This window comes from Lissotriton vulgaris, chromosome 3_1, assembly GCF_964263255.1.
Source record: "Lissotriton vulgaris chromosome 3_1, aLisVul1.2, whole genome shotgun sequence".
In the NCBI taxonomy this organism is placed as follows: domain Eukaryota; kingdom Metazoa; phylum Chordata; class Amphibia; order Caudata; family Salamandridae; genus Lissotriton; species Lissotriton vulgaris.
The window spans coordinates 1,155,664,597-1,155,689,843 of record NC_141689.1 but is presented as its reverse complement, the minus strand read 5'-3'; the positions used below and the strand labels follow the sequence as shown (position 1 = coordinate 1,155,689,843).

General features: G+C 43.9%; 1 protein-coding gene across 2 annotated transcripts in view; it reads left to right on the top strand.

Moving 5' to 3' along the window:
- Positions 1 to 25,247, top strand: part of LOC147727604 (protein NipSnap homolog 3A-like) — a 281,171-nt gene that overhangs the window by 84,837 nt on the left and 171,087 nt on the right. For both annotated transcript variants that reach the window (XM_086961637.1, XM_086961638.1), the window contains exon 2: positions 18,806 to 18,852. In XM_086961637.1, the coding sequence (XP_086817763.1) occupies positions 18,806 to 18,852 (47 nt within the window). The remainder of the gene's footprint in view (positions 1 to 18,805; positions 18,853 to 25,247) is intronic.

Below are 25,247 nucleotides of genomic sequence, written 5' to 3'. Positions count from 1 at the left end.
ACATGTAACTCTAGCAAAAACTTGAATGAGTACAAAATAAATTATCAACTTTTTGTAGTTTGACAGAATGAGCTTTAGAAACATACATGCACTAATGTAACATACCGCTTGTCTGCTGGTCATGTGCATCCAGTTGACTATAGAGGGTCGGTCAGCCTTTGAACAGCTAACAGCTGCCACTTGTACAGTGGTGTAAGCCCGCGGTACAGCACAAATGGCTGGAAGCATACCCCCAGCACTCCTGTGCCTTCAAGTGTTCACAGCAGCCGAGGTTGTTTGAGAGCTTTCTGCACTTCTGTCGTTCCACATAAGTACATCCACGGCACTGCAGCCTATGGCAATTTCCTTCTATATTTGGCTTGACACTGCATTGCTCAACTGCTTGTCTGGGTGTAGCTGAGGATAGTTTTGAAGATCCCCCTCTCCAATGATTTATAATTCCGCCTGAGAAAAGCTGGAGGCCCTCTCTTCGTGATTGTCATCCCTTTTGGAGAAATAGAGGAAAAAAGGAGCAGTAGGTTGGAGAAAGATTGTGTTGTGGTCCACAAATGACTCAGCGATGGTCTACTACATGTTCCTGCATGTTACTTTCTGTTTGCAATGATTGGTGGATAACTACACCCTGGCAACAGTGTCCTCTGTCCACCTGTGGAACTGTTTGTCCTACATAGCAGAGACAGAGAAACCCAGAATGGAGATGAAATGCAATAATATGAAAATATTTTGAAAAGGATAGATGTAGGCACAAATAAAAATAACTTGTTTAATGAAAAATTACATAAATACACTGTTTTTAAAACATTTAGAAGAAAATGTATGCGTTAAAAATGTGAGTAGGTAAATCAAATACATTTGACTTAACAGTCACATTCAATACCTGAGTGGTGTTATAGCATGCAAAAACACATGTTAATGTATATGAATAATGTACGCAGTCATAACCTGTAATATATGAATGAAAGAATAAGCGATGAGTTAGTGTATGTTTATTACAATGAGACTTGCAAAGACTAGTTGTGACGTAATGGTAGTGCAACAGTGATGTCTCTCATGACAATATATGTGGACAATGTCAAAGTCAGCCATTCATCATTTACTCAACACTATCCAACCACTGTTATACAGCAACCAAAGTAGCAGCTCGGGTGAAAAATAAGGCCACTAGTGGGACATGCACCTGCAGATCCTAACCTCTGATCTGCATATCTACCCTGAACACTTTAATGGGGTCTTAGTTTATGTGCAACAAGCAATAGGCTGCAAAATCCTGCAAGCAACTTCTTTGGAGTAATGAAGCACAGCTATTGTAGGATCAAGACATCTCAAGTGTAACTTGAGGAAGCCACAAGTGCCTCTCAAGAGTGACTTGAGGATACTAAAATCGCCCTTAATGATGGCTCCTGTACGTTTCCAGTTTTATCTCGTTTGAGGCTGTGTAGTTGGATGTCAAAATGGGCTGTGGAGATAGGGAGTAAGAATTATCTGCAAAGAGATATGTAGTACATTGTACAAGTTCATTTTAAAAAAATGTGAGCATTCTATTCATGCTTGCCTATAATGGTAATATTAGGGTTACACGCTGTGACGGAGAGAGGTTTTACTATGTTTGCGATGTCACCTGTGCAAGCCAGTGTTAGTTGGTTACACTCACCTAGTACCGACATGTCACTGAAATATCTTGCAACCAACGAATGTGCAAGAGGTGATTATCGGAAGATGTAGCTGTTGTGTATGCACCTAAGAAAGGCAGTATGCACATCAATGAAGCAGACTCTGGCATTACACATAGCTTGCATTTTGATGGAGTGTTAGTAGGTGCAAGCTGTGGAAATGATGTTCCCTGTGGTGGTGTGGCTGGATTATCATATATGAGCACTAAATGCAATAATACACAATGGAAATAACAATGGTATAGAATACCATATCAACCATTTCCTGTCCACCAGTGACTGTGATATGGTGATAAACTGGTGCACTTAGCTGGTGATGCATCTCAGTTTCTGTTGAAAACAGTGTGTTTAGCTTGCCTTTGGGATTTCCACTGTGTCTCCACTCATCCTCTGTTAATATCCAGTGGCCAGGAAATGGACTACAGCCACTATTTTGACAGGTACACAGATGACCTTGTAGAGGGCTGCAGGTGAATTAGGCCCTTTATCCTAGTCTGCAACCACATCACGTTTCATAATAGGTCAAAATCTGTACTATCCATGACTGCTTCCCTGGACATATTAAATGATCTTCTGTCTGTAAATTCTCCTTCTCCTCCTCTGGAAATTGTTCCTCAATATGAGGGGCAAGGCAACAAAGTAATTTGCTGACATGGTGAAATAAATTATTATTGTATCTGTGTCTTGCCTTATCATGCATTCAGCCCATATGTTATATGTGGATATTTTAATGAGTTTCATATGTTGATGGGGTGGTAGAGTCCTGACTAGTTATTCATTCCATTGCAAGGGTAGGTGTGTTGCGCTAAATGAACATTGTTTATTCTTTTAATGTTTAATAATAAAAAATATAAATTTATAAAAGAAAAAAGTAACTTTCTTTCAATTTTCCTCTTAATTCCTGAGTGGCGACAATGTTATTCCATGCCTTCACTGATTTCTATGAAAGTGTATTGTAGTGCCACTGGTTGACCAGGTAGGATTCCTAGGCATCGTTAAAGCAGATTTGGGCTGTTTTGCCAGAAGTCCCACTGTGGCAGATTTCGATATACCTTGTGTGAAAACAATTGCCTTAAATATTTTGTAGATGTGTTTGTATAATAACATGTGCCCCCCTGTATCCCTTCTTAATTTTCCCATACTCAAACCCATTTAGGAGTAAATATTCTCAATTTTCAAACAACTTCCCTTTGTCACTCCTAGAGTTAGTACTAAAACATATACTGCTGTGTGCAGAAATCGCCACACATAAGAGATAGGTGGAGATCTCCAGTCAGAGATTTGTGAATAGCATTTCTGAGTATGTTAAGCAGCACAGCTAAAGTATTGTGTTACATATTTAAAATGAATTTGTGAATAGCCCACTTAATGTAGGTTTTAGTACTCTTCCATTTCAATAAATCTCCTATTTACCCATGGGTAATAAGCAAATCAGGTCACAGGTCCTGGCTAATACGGCAGCCAAAGTCACTTGTTGGTTTTTGGAAATTCTACTGTTGATATCAAACTGAAGCTCAAGTTTATTCATTTGATTTGCGGTCCAACATGGACGCTTAATGAGGATGCTACTGGGAGGCGTATAGGTTTTTTACTAGACAGAAACTGGTTCTTCTACCGCTTTGGTGCCACTTACTGGTATGATGCGAGGGGTCCTGCATGGGGACATCCAGACTGCGCTACTTGTTGGCCTGTTCTGCACATCAACTGAGTCCTCAACCCACCTTCTTCAATTCATGGCACAGCGAGTGAAGTTGTGCATGAGGCAAGAGGGCAGGGCTGGTGGAGTCGTAGCCCCAGTCCTTGGGTCTTCATCGAGCAAGCACATCAGGGTGCTGTGAGTGGAAGAGCATCAGGATGCAAGATGACTGATCAGTGAGAGAAGTGGCCATGCAAGAAAGGTGCTCAGACGCCTGCCTTGCTGATCGCCTGCATCTGATCACAGATATATGGTCAGTCCGCAAAGGTTCGTTGGAGCATACAAAAATATAATGGTGGGATGCAACATCTTCTGCTTCACATCTTTGCAGCACTGGCTGTCTCGAAAGTGGTGGTAACGGTACAAGGGCATCAGCAGTGGTCAGCTGGTGTACAGCATTTTATAAGAGATCCTACCCCTTTGCCATCTTATGTACCTTACACCTTGCATATCACTTTACATGTTCTTTCCTGTGTCTACCTCTGCTTGAGGTGGTGTGTGTCTCATATATTTTCATAGGTTATTTTGATTACTTCATCAAGTTCCTGTCTCTGTGCTCGAGTCCCTTTCTGCAAGTGTCTATTATTGTATTGCTTTGCTATCTGTCTGCTTATCTATTTGATACCACTGATTTTTGTGTGAGCCTACTGAAGCTAGTAATTTAGACTGCTCCTATTTTAGTTAGACTCAAAGGAGACAGGTACAGCTGATCAGAATGCAGTGATGGAAGCTACTTATATTTACATTCAGCCCTGCTCAGACTGTAATTGCTCTCCATAAGGGGTATGACTAAGATAGATCTTGTCACAAGGAGTCAATAATAAGATGTACACAGGAAAACACAACAGTGACGGTTGGAATGTTTATTAGAATCTCAGTTATTGGCAATCACTCCAGGCTGATTCCAGTCCATTGTTTTTTAACCACTATGCCACTTCAGATAAAGACCAGCCATATGCAAATCAGGCTTTGTCATGTTCCAGTAGGAACAGTATAACTAACTACCAGGTCACAACCCCTCTGCTGAGGAAGACAAATAACCCCAGAATGATTTCAGCCTAGTTAGGCATTCTTGTGAGGGACAGACTGAGTCCTGTGGGACAGCTACCAAGGGAGCCACACATTCACACCTAGGAAACTAAGGACGTCACACAGAAGAAATATAAATGTGCTGGGTTGAATCGTTGTAAAAGATGCAGACAGAGAATTGAGTATGAAGAAGGAGAAGTCCATGTGACACTCAAAGCTAAGGGGATAGACAGACTATGGGATGCTAAACAACGTGCTTGGTTACATAATGTATGATTGGGCCTACTTGACTGGTATTATGATTCATTGATGCCATTCAGGAGTTTTGTGACATAAAAGGAACTCTGTCAAAGGCTGAGTGGTTAGTAAATGTCACCAGAACCCCAAATGCTTTGATGAATCATAACAGAATGTTTGAGTTTGGTTTACCTCTCTTTAAGAGGCTGCTAATTAGACAAAAGGCAATGGTGGAAGATGAGCAGTGTGTTTGATGCTGTTATCATCAAAATACACTAGAAAGTAAATCAGACTGGGACTGGTCCCTACAATTTCGGTAATTTCCACAAATGATGGATAATAATTCACAGCTCTCCATTATATGTGTTTAAGACCCTTCTTTTTGTGTGCAATAGAAGTACCCAGCCCTGCCCTGCCAAGTACCACGCTTTAGGCATTAGACCAACGCATTTCAGTGTGGTGGTCCGCATTTCAGTGTCAGGCTGAATGAGAGAATAAAGAATTTTAAGGTAGACACATTCACCAGGAAAATTGCGCCGTATGTGGACGATTTAATGCTTTTCACTTCTGATGTCCATTCTGCCCTCCCCCACCTTATAGCGGAGGCAAGAACTTTTGGTGCTCTACCTGGGTATAAAATTAATGAGGAAAAACTGAAATAATGATTTGGAACCAAGAGGAAGGGGAAATAAAGAGTGCTACAGAAATGAAATACCTAGGGATAAATATAACCAGGGACGTAGCAAAATTTGCCATTCTATACTTTGAGAAAACTAGCGTAGAAGTGGGGAAATTGTTGAAGAGATAGAAGAATTTGCCATTTTCCATATTTGGGTGTGTTAACCTAGTCAGAATGTTTATTTTGTCTAAAGTTACTTTTCTGTTTGATTATATACTCCTAAATTTTGACAAGAAAAGCATTTTAGCTTTGCAGGGAAAAATCGCTACTTTTATTTGGGCCAATAAGGGTGTGCGCCTCTCATGGAAGAAACTGAGGAGAAATATGAGAGCACGGGGTTTGGGGCTTCCATACTTTCAGCTATATTGCTGGGCTTTTAAGTAAAAAAATTGTAGAATTGTATTAATAAACCCCAATGAAACCACAGTGGGTGGTATGTACAGAGTAATGTTGGAGGGAATTTCTAAGGAGGGTTATCTCTAAAAATTTGGGGCTCCCAAATACTTTAAGAAGGTTAGGTTAAAATGCCTATAAGCTGCGGCTGGAACATGGTTTGAGGTCAGATCCCTTCTAGGTATTGTATATCATAGTTTGCTATCTCCCATATGGGACTCTCCTGGTACTCCAGAGTGTATGCTTGACACCCTTACATTCCCACTAAAGCAGAGCGGAATAAGTAGATGGGGATAGTTGCTAGACGACGGACAGTGCTTGACATGGGTGTACTGGAACCGGATGACAGGAGGGAAAATTTCCAGATTTAAAATAATTCAAGTAAACCTGTGGATGAGGACTCAAGATTGGGCAAAAGCACAAGCTAATCAAATGGAGATAGACCTCCAGGACCCAAAACCAAAGAAAAAGGAGGTAGCAATATGGTATCAACATTTTTTCATAGCGGCTAACTCAAAGCTGAAAGCATCTTCCTTCACCTGGGATGGATACTTGCCGGATGCCGAAATGGAAGAGTTGTGGCAGGTATCTCTATCTACACTATATACTGTAGTTAAATCTGCTGTACTAAATAAGAACCACTTTTACACCTTGTACAGACAGAGTCTACTGGACCCTGAACAGATTGGGGAAAACAAGGGGAGGTGGTGACTCCAAATGTAAGCGGCTTGGGAGCAGAGATGTGGATGACGTACACATGTTTGCTACCTGCCCGGCATTGAGGGATTCTGGTTAGCTGTTGGTAAGACCATATTGGATGTGCTGGTCTTCGAGGTAGAGGTTAGCACTATCCTGATTATGTTTGGGATCAGGCAACAAGACCTTAGGGTTTCGAGTTTGCACATAAAACAAAGAAATGTGATGTTCTACTTAATTTTGATTGCAAGAAGGGAGACATGTAAGTTATGGACCCAAAATTCACCTCCTTTATGGCAGGTTTCGAAGAACTCAGTGGCTTTCTTTGAGAGGATGGACAGGTGGGATGATAAGAAACAAGGGAGGACTGGCCGATAGGCCTTACAAATTCTGTAGATATATATATCAAAACTTTTCATTCTTTGAACCGTTCTGTCCAATGATTACATCTTCTCATAGAAGTGGGCCTAAGGGTGACAGAATTCGCAATAGCCCAAGCAATATCTGCTAAAGAAGAAAGCTTGACAGCTATACGACAGCTGCAATACCCAAGGTGCCTGTTACTATAGATTGGAGATAGTATGAGGACGTAAAAAAAAAAAGATAAGTGCAGCCTTTTCTTGACTATTTAACCTGAGTTAATTTTGCCTTCAAACATCCCACCCTTTTCTATAGAAAATAACAATATCCTTACCCTGATAGTAATATAAAATCACTTATTTTATTTATGTAAATTCCCAATGCCTCGTCCTTATTCCTGGGAATGAAGGTGGTCATTGCTATATTAATATTCTTTTACAGCGTCAAGCCAGAGGTTTCAATTTCACCTTTGCCCGACATAGCTTTTGGCATTTTTCCACCCTCCGCTACTTAAGGCCAAGAAAGACACCTTTATAGGTTCACTTCTCTCTCTATAAAGACAGGCTCCATGCGCTCTTTGGCAGCAGCACAAATCTTCTTTCAAACACTGTACTCACAACTCACACCCTGCTCACATAGCAGCGCCCCCTCCACCCCAAATGCCGCTGACCCGCGTGCAGTGACTCCCCTCGCCGGAGCAGTGCTCACAGCCTAGAGGAGACTACAATTGAGATCGGAGATGCCGGAAGCCCTCCCTCTAACAGCCGCTGCCAGACCTCGTGAATAAACATAACAGTGTGAAGCGCTGAGCAAAGACCGCAGCACTGAATATTTAAACCAAAAAATTAAAAATTAAAAAAAGGAAACAGAACGGGGCACATACTGGGGACATTGAAATAGACAAAGGACCTCAATGTTAAACGAAATACTGTTAAGAAATGGTCAGGCATGCTCTGATTGTGCCAGTGGCCATTTTAATAGGTTAGTAAACAGCATTTCACAGACTAGAATGGCCATTTTAAGTTGTTGGGCAATCTGATTGAATCCGGGCAGTTGTAGTTCAACCTACTGCGAGAACAGCTGTTCACTTGCGCAGAGCACTAGCAATCTTGACAAATACTCACCTTTTACCATGTCCCTCGAGCCTTCAGGGACTGTAATGGAAGACAAACAGGAGGGACTTATAAATAAAGCCCTAGATAAGGTAATGGGGTTACTGGACTATACAATTAATAAAAAATTGGAGATCCTCTCCAAGAAAGGTTGGCCAGTCGCTGTCACAAGAGACACCGTGAAGGGAAGACCTAGACGCAAAGAGGGTGGCATTTATCGCCAAGGGTGGAAAAGATCCTGGGAAAGATCTTGATAAAGGGCTAAAGTCTTGCCAAGTCCATCTACTAGACATCACAGGCCCACTGAAAAAGATGTTCAAGATGGCTGAGGCAGCTTACCTTCAAGACACTCTCATCGACCCCAAAGAATTGTGCCAATGGGCACAAAGAGCCATCTGTAACCTGGGAAATACGGTTACTACACTCTCCAATAAGAAAAGAGAGAGCATACTACTCAAAATAGACGTCAAACTAGTCGAACTGGCCACTAAAGAATGAGGAGTTGCCTGTCAGGGGCTACTCTTTGGGGATGACTTCATCAGGGATATGGCCAAATACTTGGGGGCATTCGGCTGGATCCAAAAGTCACAGAAAGATATCAAGAAAGTCTTCCAAGATAGAGTATTTGGCAGGGCCGGGAGCACACGGAATGGGTTCCTCTGCTGTGGCCAAAGCTCTTCAAGACCCTACCTGGGACGCTGCACAAGATTTATGAACCCAAGCTAAGCCACCCATTCAACCTTCTATCCCCAGAAACAGAGGTTCCATGGGAGAGGCTTCAGAGGAGAGTGGAGATAAAGAGCCTTCTCAACAGGTAAGAGCTATGAAAGAACCTTTAGATACTCCTATAGAGGAGGGAGTCAGAGTGGCCCAATTCTGTGCAAACTGGTAGTTGGTGAGTCAGTACCCCTGGGTCCTAGAGGCAGTGAAGGGATACAAGATAGAATTTATAGGAACACCAATGCAAAGGAAACTCCCTCCGTAAATGACCTTCTCATAGGAAGATTCAACCGTGGTATCACAAAAGGTAGATGACTTGTTGACCAAAGGGACAATTCGAGAGGGAATGGAGCCAAGATTTATCAACAATGCCTTTCTAGTGGAGTAGAAAGACAAAGGGATGAGGCCAGTAATAAATCTAAAAGAGTTGAATGAATGGGTGGATTGCCGTCATTTCAAAATGGAAGGGTTGCACCCCCCTAAGAGATGTACTACAGAAAAGGTACTGGCTAACTTGCTTAGACCAAAAAGACGCATACCTGACTATACCAATTTGGCCACTAAAACATAAATAGCTTCAATTTACCTGGATGGGCAAACTTTGGCAGTTTTGCAGTCTCCCTTTTGGACTTTCCTCAGCCGCCTAGTGTTTCACCAAGGTCGTTCGCCCCATAGAGAGATTGCTCAGGGCAAGAGGGATGAGAATTATCCTCTACTTAGACGATATACTAATAATGGCCAAATATAGAGAGATAGTTTCACATCACAGAGGGCTCACCATAAATCTCTTAGAATACCTGAGGTTTGTCATAAACAATTAAAGATTGTGCTCAGTACCAAGTCAGGAAACGCAATTACCAGGGGAGAAGGCACAAAAACTTTGCAAGGAGTTGGGACATTTTTTTGCATGAAAGGAATTCCCTTTGTGGGCTATAGAAAGGATCCTAGGTCTCCTGGCTGTTTTCAACGAACCAATCGACTTATCCGGGACCCTTATACGACCAGGCACTCCAAAGATTCAAAGCAAAAACATTGAAAACAAGTAAATCTTATTCCTAAATGTTGTGTCTGGACCCGGACTCCAAGAAGGAACTAGTATGGTGGCTAAGGAATGCAGAAGCATGGAATGGCAGAACCATTTTTGGAGAAGAACCAGAGATAGTGATCAAATTGGGCGTAAACTTAGAGGGATGGGGTGTGAGATGTGGTGACTCATCTGCAGGGGGACGCTGGACAGATCCGGAGAAGGAGTCGCACATCAACTGCTTAGAATTGCTGGCATGTTCATTTGCAATTCGTTGCCTCACCAAGGACCTAATCAGGTGTTCTGTGATGTTACGCATGGGCAACGTATCTGTGGTCAGATATGTCAACAAGATGGGGGCCCCACACTCGAAGGGGCTAGTGGACTTGGCCAAGGCCTTCTAGCAGTACTGCCTAAGCAAGGGCATCTCAGTAGGGGCGGAACATATTCCTGGATTAAGCAAAGGTGTTGCAGATTGGTTCTCCCGAAACTTCAGGGACTCCAGCATTTGGAGGTTGAACAAGGGAATCTTCCTCAATATCCAGATGAGATGGGGACCTTTTGGGATGGACCTCTTTGCAGATAGACTGAACACTCAACTACCAAATTTCTTCTGCTGGAGGTCAGACCCGCAAGCCTGGGGGGTGGATGTCTTCCTTCAGAATCGGAGGGGTTTAGCACCCTATGCTTTCCCTCCATTTGTCATCTTACCAAGGCTACTGCTGCACGCATGCAGGAACAAGGAGATCACGGTAGTGATAAAACTCCTTAGAAGTCACAGGCCTGGATCCCACTCCTATTGGAAATGAACATAGATTTACCAATCCTAATTCCAATTTTCAAGGAGTTAATTACAGGCCCAGAGGGACAGACACATCCTCTTATAGAGCAGGGACTTATAACACTGAAGACCTAGAGGATTTCAGGAGACAGTGGCAAATCCCAGGTCATTTGGCTGACGCTTTCAGACTCAAATCGGAGTCATGGGCACCTGGTACAAGGAAATCATATACACTGCCTGCGGGAAATGGGTTTGCTGGTGTCTTCGATGGGATTACAATCCCATTTCAAGTGATCTAGTAGAAGTAGTTCATTACTTATCCAAATTATTCACATCAGGACTTACAGAACAGTTAATGGTTACAGATCAGCTATTTCAGCAGGTTATTGCCTTATAAACTGAGTTTCTGTAGGACAAAATCTATTGACTAAACAAATCATGCAAAGTATGCAGGTGTGAAACCCACCTTCTACACAATAAGCTGCCTTATGGGATGTTAGAGATGTCCTACAGGTCTTAGTAAATTGGAGGGAGAATTCTGGATTATCCCTAAAGCGTATCTCTTATCAATTAACTGTCTTACTCTGTCTAGTATCATTTAGGCAGACCTCAGACGTGAAAGCCCTAGACATCACCAACAGGGCCTACCAACCTGAAGGGGTTTGCTTTTATTCACAAAGACAACTAAAGACCAGGTCAAATTCTGTTTTCTAACTCTTCTTTACACAGAATGCAAGACTGTCCGGTGAATTGCTTGCTGGAGTATGAGAGGAGGACTGTGAATCTTATTGGCAATAAGGAACAAATGCTAATATCGCATAGACCACCTCGTAGAGCAGTCTCATCCCCCACCTTAGCACAATGGGTGAAGGAAGTAATGAAAAAAACAGGTGTAGACTTTTCTATGTTGGGTGCATACTCCCTTAGGTGTGCTTCAGCCTCCAAAGCAGTTTTCCTGGGAGGAGGTTTGCAGGATAGACTTAGGGCCGCGGATTTGTCCAATGAAAGTATTTTTAAATCTTGCTATTTTACACCTGTTATAAGTACAATCAACAACATATTAAATGCACTTTAAACTTGCATAATGTTAGCCTTCGTGTTATGCCATAAAATGTAAAAACATTTACAGCCTGGTGGGCAGTAAATCTGTACTTTATTAAAGAAACTGAGGTTAAGATTATCTCTCCGCATTGTTACCCTCCCTATTGGAGTAAAGTTACTGAATACACTGATCCTATTCTCTTTCAGAGGAAGAGACTCACAGTTTAAACATTTTTATTTGTAATTAATGACATCAGAAGTTATCTTGTTCACAACGTCAAAGAAGGGAGACTATTGTGTGTGTGGGGACCTTATAGTCTATTAAAATGTTACTAAAGTTCTATATTCTTCAATTGTTGCTGCTGTGAACTGGCAATAAAGGAGATTTGCATAATCTAAGCCTCCCTGTCTTTAATAAAATTCAGCTTTTCTGCCCAGCAGGATGCGAAAAATCAAAATTGTCCTTGTTTATGCTGCAGCTGCGATAATGCTCAGTCACCTATTTTTCACCCTGGGAGATTACTCTGGCGGGAAGTATTGTGACATCTTAACTCAACTGTAAGAAATTTTTACAGTTGAACAGCTAAGTCATCTTGTTATTACAGGTGATCAGAGATGACACAAGTAGGCTGAAGTAAGGAAATTAGTGACTGGCTTTCATACTGAGACATAGGGACATTGTCATTTTTCGCTAACTTAGCATGAGCGCGTTGCAGCTTGCCTGCTGCTTTGCACACGTTACTACACGTCTTTATTTTTCGCAATATTTTCAAAGACTGCCTTCGGATGAGAACTCATCGCTCTGCTCGCTCTCTGCATGTTCCTGAGATTTTGACTGAGCATTATGTGTAAGGTTGAACAACAATGCCCCTTGTCATTTTGTTCTGGCCGCCCTTAGCCCTTAGACATAACATACCGATGCAGCTGTTGTCTGGACGGCGTACTTGGTTTTTTAGTGAGGTACACAAATGGGTGAGGCACACGTGGAGAGGGCCCTTTCCAGGGAGAAGAGCACCTATGTTGTAAATCTACAATTTATAGGATAAGGTAAGGGGTCTGATGACAAAGCCCAGATATCTTCTATCATATAATAATATTTCTTCTTAGCAAGGGAAGGGATGTTAGGCACTATAATCTTTTCTCCATTGTCTTTTTATGATGACATCTCCCTTTATGATTAATGGACTGACTGCAAGGCTGACTATACTTGAACTATGCATTTTCCTGTTTGTTGTGGTACACGTATACTGCATGTTAGGGCACGTTAGTTAAAATAAATATTTTAAACTGTTTCGTCTCGCCATCAGATCATATTGTGGACAAGTACAAGATAGTGAGCACAAGGGTGTGTCTTGTTACCACGATTCCTGAGAGATCTGGGAGTGTTGAGTTCTGGGGTGCCTAATCATTTGTTTCTCTGTGAGTGAGTAGGACAGCAAGTGAGGCACTTTTGTTAGTCGGTCCTGGAGTCGTGGGTACTAAGGTGTTAGGAAGACTCAGTCCCTATGCACCAAGGTCCCATATTCCTGTGCATAGTTCTGTATTTGTGCAGAATCCCTGCAACATGGCACCACTAACGATTGGTCTGGTACTTATTCACAAGACCCCTGAATAGCGCATAGGCTTGTCCACAATCCCCTCACACCAACTTTAGGAGACATCCATGGTGTGAAGGTGTAGCCTCCTATATTTATGTTTTATAGGTTTTTCATTATTATACAGAAGAAGGGAACCCAAAGGAAATTTAGACAGGGACCTTGGGCAATTTCATGTTATAGAGAACAGTGGTCCCTATTCAGAGAGAATACAGTGTGATAGATAACCATACACTAGAATAGAATGTATGTCTTTTGTCCAGCCGGACAAGAATTCATTTTCATAATATTTTTCAAAAGTAGTATCAAATAAAACATTCAGATGACAAGTGGGCACAGCCGTGACCCACAGAACACAAGACAGAACAACAAACACAGAATTGGCCAAAAGGCAAGCCAAAATGGGTCTGTACACTTGTACTCAGTATATTCAGACAGACACAAATTAATCATTTAACACCGTTGCACAATGTGTTACAGCTTGAGTCTGGTGCATAGGGTGTTTGGGTGTCGACGACGTTTCGATGCCAACATTAAATATAGGGCATCATCTTCAGGACAAACAAATAATGCATTGCTGTCTTGATAATAATGTATCACACCTTTTTTACAATTCTATGGTGGCAGAGAATCAACGGTTCACTATAGGCGCGAGGGCGCTCAGCATCTGGACTTTGGGGGTTGCTGGCACCAGCAGGATCAATTCTGTTTGCTTACTGGCAGAAAGTCCTGTTGGGTGCTGTGTGCCAGCTGTAGGAAAATGCACGATCGCATTACTTCAGTGAGTGTGGGCAGTATCGCCGCATCTGCTTCGTGTACAGATCCATTTTGGCCTGCCTTTTGGCCAATTCTGTGTTCGTTGTTCTGTCTTGTGTTCTGTGGGTCACGACTTTGTTTTTGGGAAGGAGACCAAACAAATAAAAAATATATTACATTCCTCATATTATTTTTTTGATTTCCATTTAGGGTTGGAGATTTGCATAGTGTATGGATGGTACCAATGTGTATGTATGACAGTGTGGAACTGTATGCTTAAAAGAAGCCCAAAGGGAACTTACTTTTGACAGAAGTTTCTGATATTGATGTCCTGTCCCTTTGGTGAGTAGGACCCCTTGCTTATATTTTTGAATTTGTGACATTTGTCAACAGATTAAGGCTTCTACCTTTGCACGCCCACCACATACTCAGCTTTAAATCTCTAATCAGCCATTTGGCAGTATTAATCTTGATCACTGCGGTCCTTTGACATCAGACACTGCATTTAAACATATCTTGGTTGCAGTGGATTCTTGCACTAGATTCCTCTGGGTTTGGCCTTAACGTAGTGCTGACGCGCGAACTGTCATTACAGATTTGTGTGTCTTTGTTGGGACATTTGCCTATGGCACCTTCCATTCTAACCAAGGTCCTCTGTTTGCCTCTAAGGCTTACCGGGATGCGATGAAGTTGCTGGGGGTGCAGGTACAATATTCGTTTACATATCGTCCCGATGACAATTCAGTTGTAGAGAGGATGAACCCTGACTTAAAGCAATCTTTGACAGCTAAAGTCTTAAGTACTGGCAGGGGTTGGCTGACTGTCAGGCCTCCAATCTGCTCAAGACATTCAGTTTGTGTATTGCAGGTTAGAAAGATCACGAAGAGCAAGAATCGAACTCCAAGCCCCACTTGGAGCAAGTATTGGCATAGACAGAATTTCAACATGGCTGCTGATCTCTCAATCTGAAATGCGGTCTAGTTGTTTCCCCAAAGAACGATTTAGAATCTTGATGCAGCTCACGTTAGCCCAAGGATGCGCACTTCACTGAGGTAATTTCGAAGTGAGGTACCTTTAGAAATTGCTCTGTGCTTCTTGAGGTCTCCATTAAAATTTTCGGCTGTTTAGCTTGTTTCAGGCTTTCCCTTCCCTCCTTCTGAGCCCGTCCGGTATTAGGAGCCCCTAGTGTTTCATGTTGGAGCCTGCGCACATCGCCTGAGAGAAGAATTTCGTGGGTGTATCTTTGTCGTCAAGAAGTGTTCCGACACAGACAAGGTTATGTTGAGTTCATCAAGGGAAGAGCAGAGTCAGAACTCAGACGCAGTTGACTGTTTCGAGAAACTGTTTATGTTGAAGAAAATACTTCATGCGTAGCTAAGTGGCATTTAATATTTTATATATAAATTGGTTACCAAAAAAGGTCTATGTATATGCTGACTTAAATATTGAAATTGAAGTTAACAAAAGCAAAACAAATTTTCCTCGGTGTAAAGACAATTCTCGGTTAACCTAGAAGAAGAGATACAAAAAGTTTAAAGGGTCATTAATCCATTTCTTTCTACAAAGGATAAATAATTTATTTGTTACACTTCCATAGAGTGAATTGAATAATACTGTAAAAGAAGAGAAGCTCAGTGTCAGGAAAGCTGGGTAGGTTACATCACATTAAGGAAAATATTAGAAGATTATTAGAATAGGAATAGAACAAATATCAAGCAGTAATTGTTGTGTGCTTAGTTTCCTCAGGTTTCCCTGCCTGAAACACTACACAGAACTTGACCAGAATCAGAGGGAGGATCTGAAAACCAGAAATCCTGGGCAGCCTCTTCTATTGTTTATTGTTTTATCCACTCCCCTTTACCCCTTGGGGGTCTTTTGGAGGCTAGGTGAAATATCGGGTCTCCGGAGGATCTTTGAGAGGGAGTTGGGAAAAAAGCAACTTTCTGTTCTCGTGCAAGTCTTAGATAAAAGCGCACTGTCCTTGACAGTGATTCATTTGTATGGAGTGCAACATGCAGTAAATAATCTCCCTAGAAGATCTCTGGGTGGGTAGACCCCATACAAAATGCTCTTTGGCATTAAAATGTAGAGCCAGACCTAGATGGTCTAGACCTTGTGGCGGCTGCTGCAGCCTCTGACATAGATAACCATTGTGCAATGTTACAGGATTTACAAAAAGCTTGTGATTCACAAGCAAGAGCCCAGGTGCCCTCTTCTGCAGAACCAGCAGTGCTGCTTCCTGTTTCGGGCTGGCTTCCTAATGTTGGAGACCTGGTATCAGAAAAGGTGGAGAAAAAAAAAGAATTTGGTCCATCATACTGTGCACCGGTCAGAGTCCCTGGTTTGAAAGGCCCCGCACTGTGATCCTGCCTCCTCTGCCTGGTCGTAAAGAGAATTGTTATATTTCAATAGAAGATGCCAAGCTACACCATATGGCTGATACTGAATAGTATGCCTCCAAGCATTCCACATCGAGATCTTTCACTGAATCCAATGGCTTCTGTTTCTTTGACTACTCCCCAGCAAACCGAGGGGAGACGGAAACTTCAATTGATATATTGCCTGGTTTTCCTTCTATTTACAGATCTGTGGATAATGATTATGCTTCTCATCGAGTTGAAGTCATAATTGACATTCCTGAAAGTAACATACCTGAAACATCTGATGCAGCACATCCCCTGCTGTTTCAGCGGTTATTTTATGGATCGTAATAGGTTTTCACTGGCACATCTGCCTCTTCATCTTCTGTGCAGGAGATCCCTACCGGTACCAATGTTTTTATCTCCTGGTTCAAAAAGACTTACTTGAACCCGCCCTGGACATATATCTGGATGGTGCTTACGATTATATTCCTCTTCATGTGGATTAGATTTGTAACTGTGTTATTCCTTCTCATTAATGGCCACTATTTACCTGAATGCTTTGCATATTTGAATATTTTTGTGAACTTTGTTGATGGAGTTCTGGCCCATCACACATTGTCGCACATAATGAAAAGAGACCAAGCCCTTGTCAGTATATCAGCATTCCCTGTTGTTGATGGTATAGTCTGGGTTAAAGTTGCATACAATATCAATGGCCCGACCAAAATTTTGAACATTCCATACGTCTTCCACATTTCGTTGGGAGATGTCGTTTTGCCAGACATCCATTTAGATAACTGGGATGCTCAGGCCATTCATTTGCAGTTCTCTGATTTAAAATATTATGCTACATTTGACACTGAAGATTTGTATTTAAATTCGGCTAATTGCACAGATTTATTTTGTTATCAATATTATGGCCATCATTTCTTACACAAAACAAAAACACAGAGACCCTTTTTTAATTATACCCAATGGGAGCATTGTCCAACACCAGTAAAGGGAAGTTCGAAGACACAACAAAGTACATTTGTGTATTTTTCTGGTTACAATCTGTCTGACCCATAGTACTATTTTTGTAAATTGAAGATGCTGCCCCAATCTAAGTTTATGTTAACATAGACTAAACTGGTTTATTCCATGTCCTTCAGGAATGTTTTGTCTGTGATGACTTATGAGCATTGGAAGGACACAATTGATTTTAAGTCCATTTGGGGTAATAAAGATTGGCAAGTGCAGGGCATTGAAGCTTTGCATTGTGCATGTCTGATACCATCTTTAAATCTTATTTTTAAATGAGACGGTACAAAAGATTACTTGTTTCGGTTTAGCAACGGCCAAAAATCTGAATATTCCCTCCATTCCATTATTAGCTCGATATGATACATGGCAAACGTACACCAACTATACAATTGAAGACTTGGCTGTCTTTTTTCGGAATGGCACTCCAATATTGATCCCTTGGGATGGTTAGTTTGGCCAACAACTTCAAGTGCATGTTAATTACATTTTTTAAATACTACAAGGGGTTTTACACAAAGTAGACCTGATCCACGTTTTCCACATTTGCATAGTTACCACATATTCAGTGGGTAAATTGTGTCAGCAATGGTTGGAACATTCCACACCGTCATCTATGAAACAACACCCTTCTCATTTGTCAGGTGACAATGATTTGGATGATTTTCTTTTAGGTCCAAATATCCCTCTAACAAAATGCTTTATTTATTCTGCATATAATGAATTTTGGAAACTGTTGCAGATGGAAGCTGCGGTGCATCTCCGACAAATTGACCATGCTAATTTAGAAAAAGTACTTGCAGTGGTAGATAATAGCATAAATACATTGTATTCCCGTATATATATACTTTAGATAATATTGTATAATTTGTCTTTGACATTGTGCAACATGTGTCTGTTTTGCATCATGGTCAAAATCTGTCAAGGACCACGAATTACCAATTCTTGTCTCTATGTCGACTTGCACAGGAACAGAAGTTGCTAGCTTTCCAACTCCCTCTCTCCAATCAGTCGGAGTCAGAGTGAAATCATAACTCCAAGCAATCAGAAAAAGGGAAGGGGAAAAGTGGAGAAAATAACCATAAGAAAAGAAATGCACAGAAGAGACTGGTCCAGACCCCTCGATACTCCGGCAAATCTTCTACTGGCTTTTAGTCAGCCTACCAAAGATTCCTGTGAATACTAAACACATACAGAAATAATAAATCCTAATATCAATACCCTGCTCTACCTTTCTTTTGGTGTCTTACTTTTACATTCCCAAGGGACTGTGTTGACCTGTCGCTCTTCTTCCTCCTGAGAGGTTCTCTTTTATCTGGGCTGCCTACTTGTGTTTTATTCTCACTGAAACAAATAAACTCAGTTTAGTACTTCATCTCTTGTTACTCTCTTGGTGCAGGAAAGGATTAGGGTTTATTTAACCTACCACTCTATGCAGCTCCGTGTCTTTTATTCTTTCTCTTGTATTTAGCAACTTGTCTGTGTGAACCTCTTCTACAAAACAGTAGATTAGTTAATTCCCTATTATCTCTCACTATTATTCTTTTATCTCTTTTTCTCTTTTGACCTACCAGTGCTGTTAGTTGTTTTCTTCTTAATTGGATTCTGTTTAACTTGTCTTTTTCCGTTTTAGGAATGCTGCCTTCCTGCTTGAGTGATGACGTCTCACTAACTTTTCAGGTATGCGCTATTACTTCTACAAATGTGAAACTACCCGAACTAAAAGGCTAATCCTTAACTATTAAATGTTTCTCTTTGAATATTTATGCTCGTTCCTTGCTGCTGTTGATTTGAAACATGAGCTCTAATTATCACTACAGTTTTCTTTTTAAAACAGGCACAGTCTTGCAAATACTTTGCTACCAAACCAAAACTGAACTGTCCAATTCAAGCTTTCACTTAGCTCCTTTGTAGACGCTGCTCTTCTTGACTCAAATGCTTCTTGGGCTGTTCCTGCGACGTCGGAAGGCTTGTCTGTGTCGGAGCCTCTCTAAAGCGCGTTTCTATCAGCTGTGTCGTTTCTTCAATTAAACTGGCAACGTAACTACCGGGGAACCAACTTCGCTGAGCACTAAACAAACGTTTATTTAAACGTTTTAAAACTCTAACGGAATTCTCACTACCAACTCGGGCAGAATACTTGGTGAAGTGCGCAGCTCTGATAGAGCACGCACCTCACCTGAACTCCGCTCTGGAATGTCCAAAGAAACTAGACTGGTAACTCCCCTGCTCCATCCGCCATCTTGGAATTCCGTGAATTCCATGCTCTGGACCAGGAAGGGGTCAAACTCCAGCTCTGTTTCCTCATCTTGAGAACCCCTGCTGACCTTTTGCTAGGGAGGATCCTGACAAAATCCCTTCCATTCTGTATTGCAGTTAGCTTGGACATTGCAATGGGATTGTTTGAATGCTTCTGCACTGTTTTTGCTGTTTAATTTAACAGATAAACAGAAATTATTGTCTTTGAAAGATGCCACATATACATTGTTACATATTGAACAATTAGAACAGTTACCGTTTTCGGTAGCCAAGACTGATTCAGCTGTGTGGTTAATACATGGGGTTATTTCACTGCCTATCTCACTTTTTCAGATCACAGCATGCCTGAAACATCATTCTGTTGAGAGTTATGAGGCCCTCAGCAATAGTTATATTAATGAATTATGGTTGTTACCTTTAGATGTTAGCGTGCAGAGATTCCACAGTAGGACATTCCCTAGTATGTAAACAAGATAAGCTTCATGGAGCCTGTAACATTATGGCCCCTAATCTGGCTTATTTTTTAAGAGGTACCCCTGTCCCAGCTATTATTCCTATATTAACTGTGCTTCCTAATGGTAGTTCTCTTATTTTGAATAACCACGATTGCTGCAGCTTGAGAGCTGGCATCCCGTATATTGTAACAGTTTCTCATCAATTTACATGTTGCAGCGATGTCCTGTTTCCACCCCCGCATGGCCTTCCATTCCGACTTTGAAAACTGATTTCAATAAACTAACCAGATATTAGTTGGGGTGAAAATAGATGACACCGGGGGTTCTAGCCTTAATAAAAGTCTCAGAAATCTTTTATTCGTGTTGGTGCTAGTGGCCAGACGTGACATCTGCATGAAATGGGTTAACCCCAATCCCCCTACAGCAGAAGAATGGTTAAATTCAGTCATTAGAATAAACAAACTGGATAAGGCTGGTCAATATAGCAAAAGGCTGGAATTTTGGAACAATTGGGAACAGTATTGGGTCGAAAGGGAGTAAGTATCTTTGATGTGGCTTTTCACGAGGTCCTATGATTAAGCGCACCATTCGTTTTGGAGTATTGGTTACAGAATACAACCGCTGAGGAGTGGGCATGCTGCTAAGAGACGCCTAATAAGCAGACAGGATACCCCCACGAAGATCAGGTAACAATCTAAGTGCCGGGGAAGGGCTACAGAATGTACAGTTAGCCAAAAAAGGCTCTTATCGGGTGGCATTGTTGCTAAAACACTCTAATATTCAAAACTTTGCATGATGAGGACTAAAAAAACAAAAAAAAACTAACCAGACTCAAAGCACTATTGTTTCCACAAGAAGTCGCTCTCACATCAGCTCGTGAGACCTTCAAATTGCAATTGGTAAGACCCGCAAGTGAAATACACTCGCTGCTAAACACAAATCTCTAACTTCATGTTGGGGAATCAATACACCAAATATTTAATGCGTCTTATACAGAGGGTGTTGCTCACTTTTTTTAACTTGTGGGATCTGGCCTTGTTTCTTTCTTTCAGACTGTTTTTTGGAGCAATTCCGTCCTTTAATCATACTATTCTTTCCAGCGTCTTTGGAGGGTTTCCCCTGGTGCTCCTGCTGGTTGCAGTGTGCTGGTTCTCCTATTCTTGCTTTGCAATGGATGCTCGATCTGTGGAGCAGCCAGACCCGGTCCAGTTGCAGATGTTCCGTGACCGTATGTGGCAGCGCTTTGGTTCTATGCCAGTTGAGTCTTGTGCCATTGACTACTGGCTGACCTTCAGCTATGCCTACTTCACTTGCGTGCAACCTGTGTTTCCCTGCCTCCGGTATCCTCTTCAATGGGGTATGGATGTCTGTCTGTCCAATAAGGGGAGAGGATGTAGCCTTATGGCTAGAGTTCCTGACTTTGGAGCTGGGTAACCGGATTCGAGCCTCTGCGTTGGCTCAGCATCCTGTGATTCTAGGCAAATCACTTAATCTCCCCGCACCTCCCAAATAATGAATGTGTCCTTGTGTAACATAACTGATGCTCATGTGAAGTGCTCCAATACCTTCGGATGGAGTTTGTGCTATATAAATCTGCAAAAAATAAAATAAATACCACACACGCTGCCCTGGATCACGATCTATTAATGGGTCCGTTAAAGGCCCATGACCAGGTTTGTACCAGGGGTAGGCGTTTGGTGTGGCGATCTTCGACTTGGACCAAAGGCAGACTCGTGCTCTTGTGCAGCGCCTCATAGACCGCAGTTTCATCAAGGTAAGTGTAGTTTGCCCTGAGATGCTCCTAACAGCCTCTGGATATGAGGAGCATGTGTGCTCATTCAACCTACTAAACTAGGTGGCATACCTTTTTACCATGGAAGGAACAGACAACATGCTGGAGTTCATGGCATTCCGTTTTTTCCCCAACTTTGAAGACTAACTGTGAATCGATGGTATTTTTGGATCGCCCTAAAGTCAAATTTTTTTTTTACAAATTATAACGTTGCAATACAAAACATTTTTGACCTTCACAATTATACCAATTGGTTCTTGACTACGACACTTTGCCTCAGCTTACCTATTAGTTTTGTTTTCGCATAGGGCTAACGCCCTGGCCAAGTGGAGGGTGTCATGTGGCCCATAGGAACATTGTTGTTTTTCGCTAACTTAGCATGAGCGCGTTGCAGGTTGCCTGCTGCTTTGCACATGTTACTAAACATCTTCATTTTTTGCAATATTTTCAAAGACTGCCTTCACATGAGAACTCATTGCTGTGTTCACTTTCTGAATGTTCCTGGGATTTTTCTTTATTAAAACAAATTTTATTTGTCAAAAAATCACATATAAAGCAATCAATCAATCAATCAATGACATTTATAGAGCGCACTACATACCCATAGGGTCTCAAGGCGCTGGGGGAGGGGGGTGCCGCTACTGCTCGAACAGCCAGGTCTTCAGCTTCTTCCTGAAGGAGAGGTGGTCTTGGGTCAGGCGCAGGTCGGTCGGGAGGGAGTTCCAGATCTTGGCGGCCAGGTAGGAGAAGGACCTTCCTCCTGTAGTCGCTCTTCGGATGCGGGGGACGGCGGCGAGGGCGTGGTTGGCTGATCGGAGGTGGCGTTTGGGAGCGTAGAAGTTGATTCGGCTGTTGAGGTAGCTCGGGCCTTAGTCGTGTAGGGCTTTGTGTGCGTGGGTGAGGAGGCGGAAGGTGATTCTTTTGTTGACGGGGAGCCAGTGAAGGTCTCTCAGATGTCCGGAGATGTGGCTGGTTCGTGGGATGTCGAGGATGAGTCTGGCTGAGGCGTTCTGGATCCGCTGGAGTCTCTTCTGGAGCTTGGCGGTGGTACCGGCGTAGAGGGCGTTGCCGTAGTCCAGTCGGCTAGTGACGAGGGCCTGGGTGACGGTCTTCCTGGTCTCGGTGGGGATCCACCAGAAGATCTTCCGTAGCATGCGTAGGATGTTGAAGCACGCCGAGGAGACGTTGTTGACTTGCCTGGTCATGGAGAGGGAGGAGTCCAGGATGAAGCCCAGGTTGCGTGCATGGTCTGTCGGTTTGGGTGCGGAGCCCAGGGCGGGAGGCCACCAGGAGTCGTCCCAGGCGGAGGGTGAAGAGCCCAGGATGAGGACCTCCGTCTTGTCAGAGTTCAGTTTCAGGCGGCTGGTCGTCATCCACTCGGCTACCTCTTTCATTCCCTTCGTGCAGGTTGGCTCTGGCGGCGGCGGGGTCGTTGGTCAGGGAGAGGATCAGCTGGGTGTCGTCGGCGTAGGAGATTATGCTGAGGTTGTGTTGGCGTGCGATGGCCGCGAGGGGGCTCATGTAGACGTTGAAGAGGGTGGGGCTCAGAGAGGATCCTTGAGGGACGCCGCAGATGACTTCGGAGGCCTCTGACTTGTACGGTGGTAGGCGGACTCTCTGTGTTCTTCCGTCGAGGAAGGAGATAATCCATTCCAGCGCCTTGTCCTGGATTCCGACGTTGCTGAGGCGCTGTACTAGGGTGCGGTGGCAGACAGTGTCGAATGCCGCGGAGAGGTCTAGGAGGATGAGGGCCGCTGTTTCTCCGTTGTCCATCAGGGCTCGGATGTCATCGGTGGCGGCGATGAGGGCGGTCTCGGTGCTGTGATTGGCTCGGAAGCCGGACTGTGAGGGGTCGAGGGATCCATTCGTCTCGAGGAAGGCGGCCATCTGCTTGTTGACGGTCTTCTCGATGACTTTGGCTGGAAACAGGAGGAGCGAGATGGGGCGGTAATTCTTGAGTTCGGTGGGGTCCGCTGTGGGTTTCTTGAGTAGAGCGCTGAGTTCGGCGTGCTTCCAGCTCTCAGGGAAGGTGGCGGTGTCGAAGGATGTGTTGATGATGTCTCGCAGGTGGGGTGCGATGACAGCGTCGGCCTTGTTGAAGACGTGGTGAGGGCAGGGGTCGGTAGGTGATCCGGAGTGGATGGAGTTCATCGTGCGGATGGTGTCTTCGGTGCTGATCGGGGTCCAGGCGTGGAGGGTGGTGGTGGGGGGTGGTTGTTCGGTCTTGGTGTGCGTTGGTTGGTTGTTGAAGCTGTTGTGTATGTCCGCGATCTTGTTGTGGAAGTATGAAGCGAGGGAGTTGCAGAGGTCTTGCGATGGGGTGATGTCGTTGTTTCCTGCGCTGGGGTTGGATAGCTCTTTCACGATGTTGAAGAGTTCCTTGCAGTTGTGTGCGTTGTTGTCCAGCCGGTCCTTGAATGCAGTTTTCTTGGCGGCGCGGATCAGCTGGTGGTGCTTCCGGGTGGCCAGCTTGAAGGTGGTCCTGTTGTCCGGTGTAGGTTCCCTTCTCCAGACTTTCTCGAGGGCTCGGCAGTTCTTCTTGGAGCTCTTGAGTTCGTCGGTGAACCACAGGGCTTTCTTGCTGCCGGGTCTGCTGGGCGGGGTCCTCAGCGGGGCGAGCTCGTCCGCGCAGATGCTGATCCACTTCGTGAGGTTGTCGGCGGCCTGGCTGGGGTTCGCTGAGCTGGCAGGAGGGTGCTGGCTCAGGGAGGTGGCGAGCTGGTCTGCTGTGATCTTGTTCCAGCTTCTGCGGGCGGCCTGTTGCTGGTGGTGGTGGGTCGTCGTTCTCTTGAAGGTGAAGTGGACGCAGCTGTGGTCCGTCCATTGAAGCTCTGTGGCGTGGCTGAAGTCGATGTCTGTGCTGGAAGAGAAGACTGCGTCGAGTGTGTGTCCGGCGAGGTGGGTGGGGGTGGACACCAGCTGCTTGAGTCCAAGATTGGCGAGGTTGTCGAGCAGGGTGCTGGTGTTGCGGTCGTTGTTGTTCTCCAGGTGGAAGTTGAGGTCCCCCAGGAGGATGTAGTCAGCGGAGGGGAGGGCATGCGGGCTGACGAAGTCGGCGATGTCCTCGCTGAATTGTGTGCGTGGTCCCGGGGGTCGGTAGATCAGGGTGCCTCTGAGGGTGGTGTTCGGGTCGGTGTGGATCTGGAAATGCAGGTGTTCGGCGGTGGTCAGGGTGTTGTCGGTGCTGGTCGTGAGACGGATGGTGTTCCTGTGGATGATGGCGATGCCTCCTCCCATCTGGTTGGCGTTGCGGTCCCTCCGGACGATCTTGTAGCCCTCTGGGATAGCGATGGCGATGTCGGGAGCTGAAGAGGCGTTCATCCAGGTCTCCGTGAGGAAGGCAAAGTCAGGGGCTGTGGCGTCTAGGAGGTTCCAGAGTTCGATGGCGTGTCTGTGGACGGAGCGGGTGTTGAGCAGGATGCACTTGAGGTGGGTGCTGCTGGTGTTCGACTTGGCGGGTGCTGGTGCGAGGCAGGTCCGGGTGCAGGTGAATTTGCAGGCGTGGCAGCTGAAAGGTCCGTGGGTGCGTCGTGGTGTGGCTTGGTGGCATTCTGGGAGTCGGCCGGTGT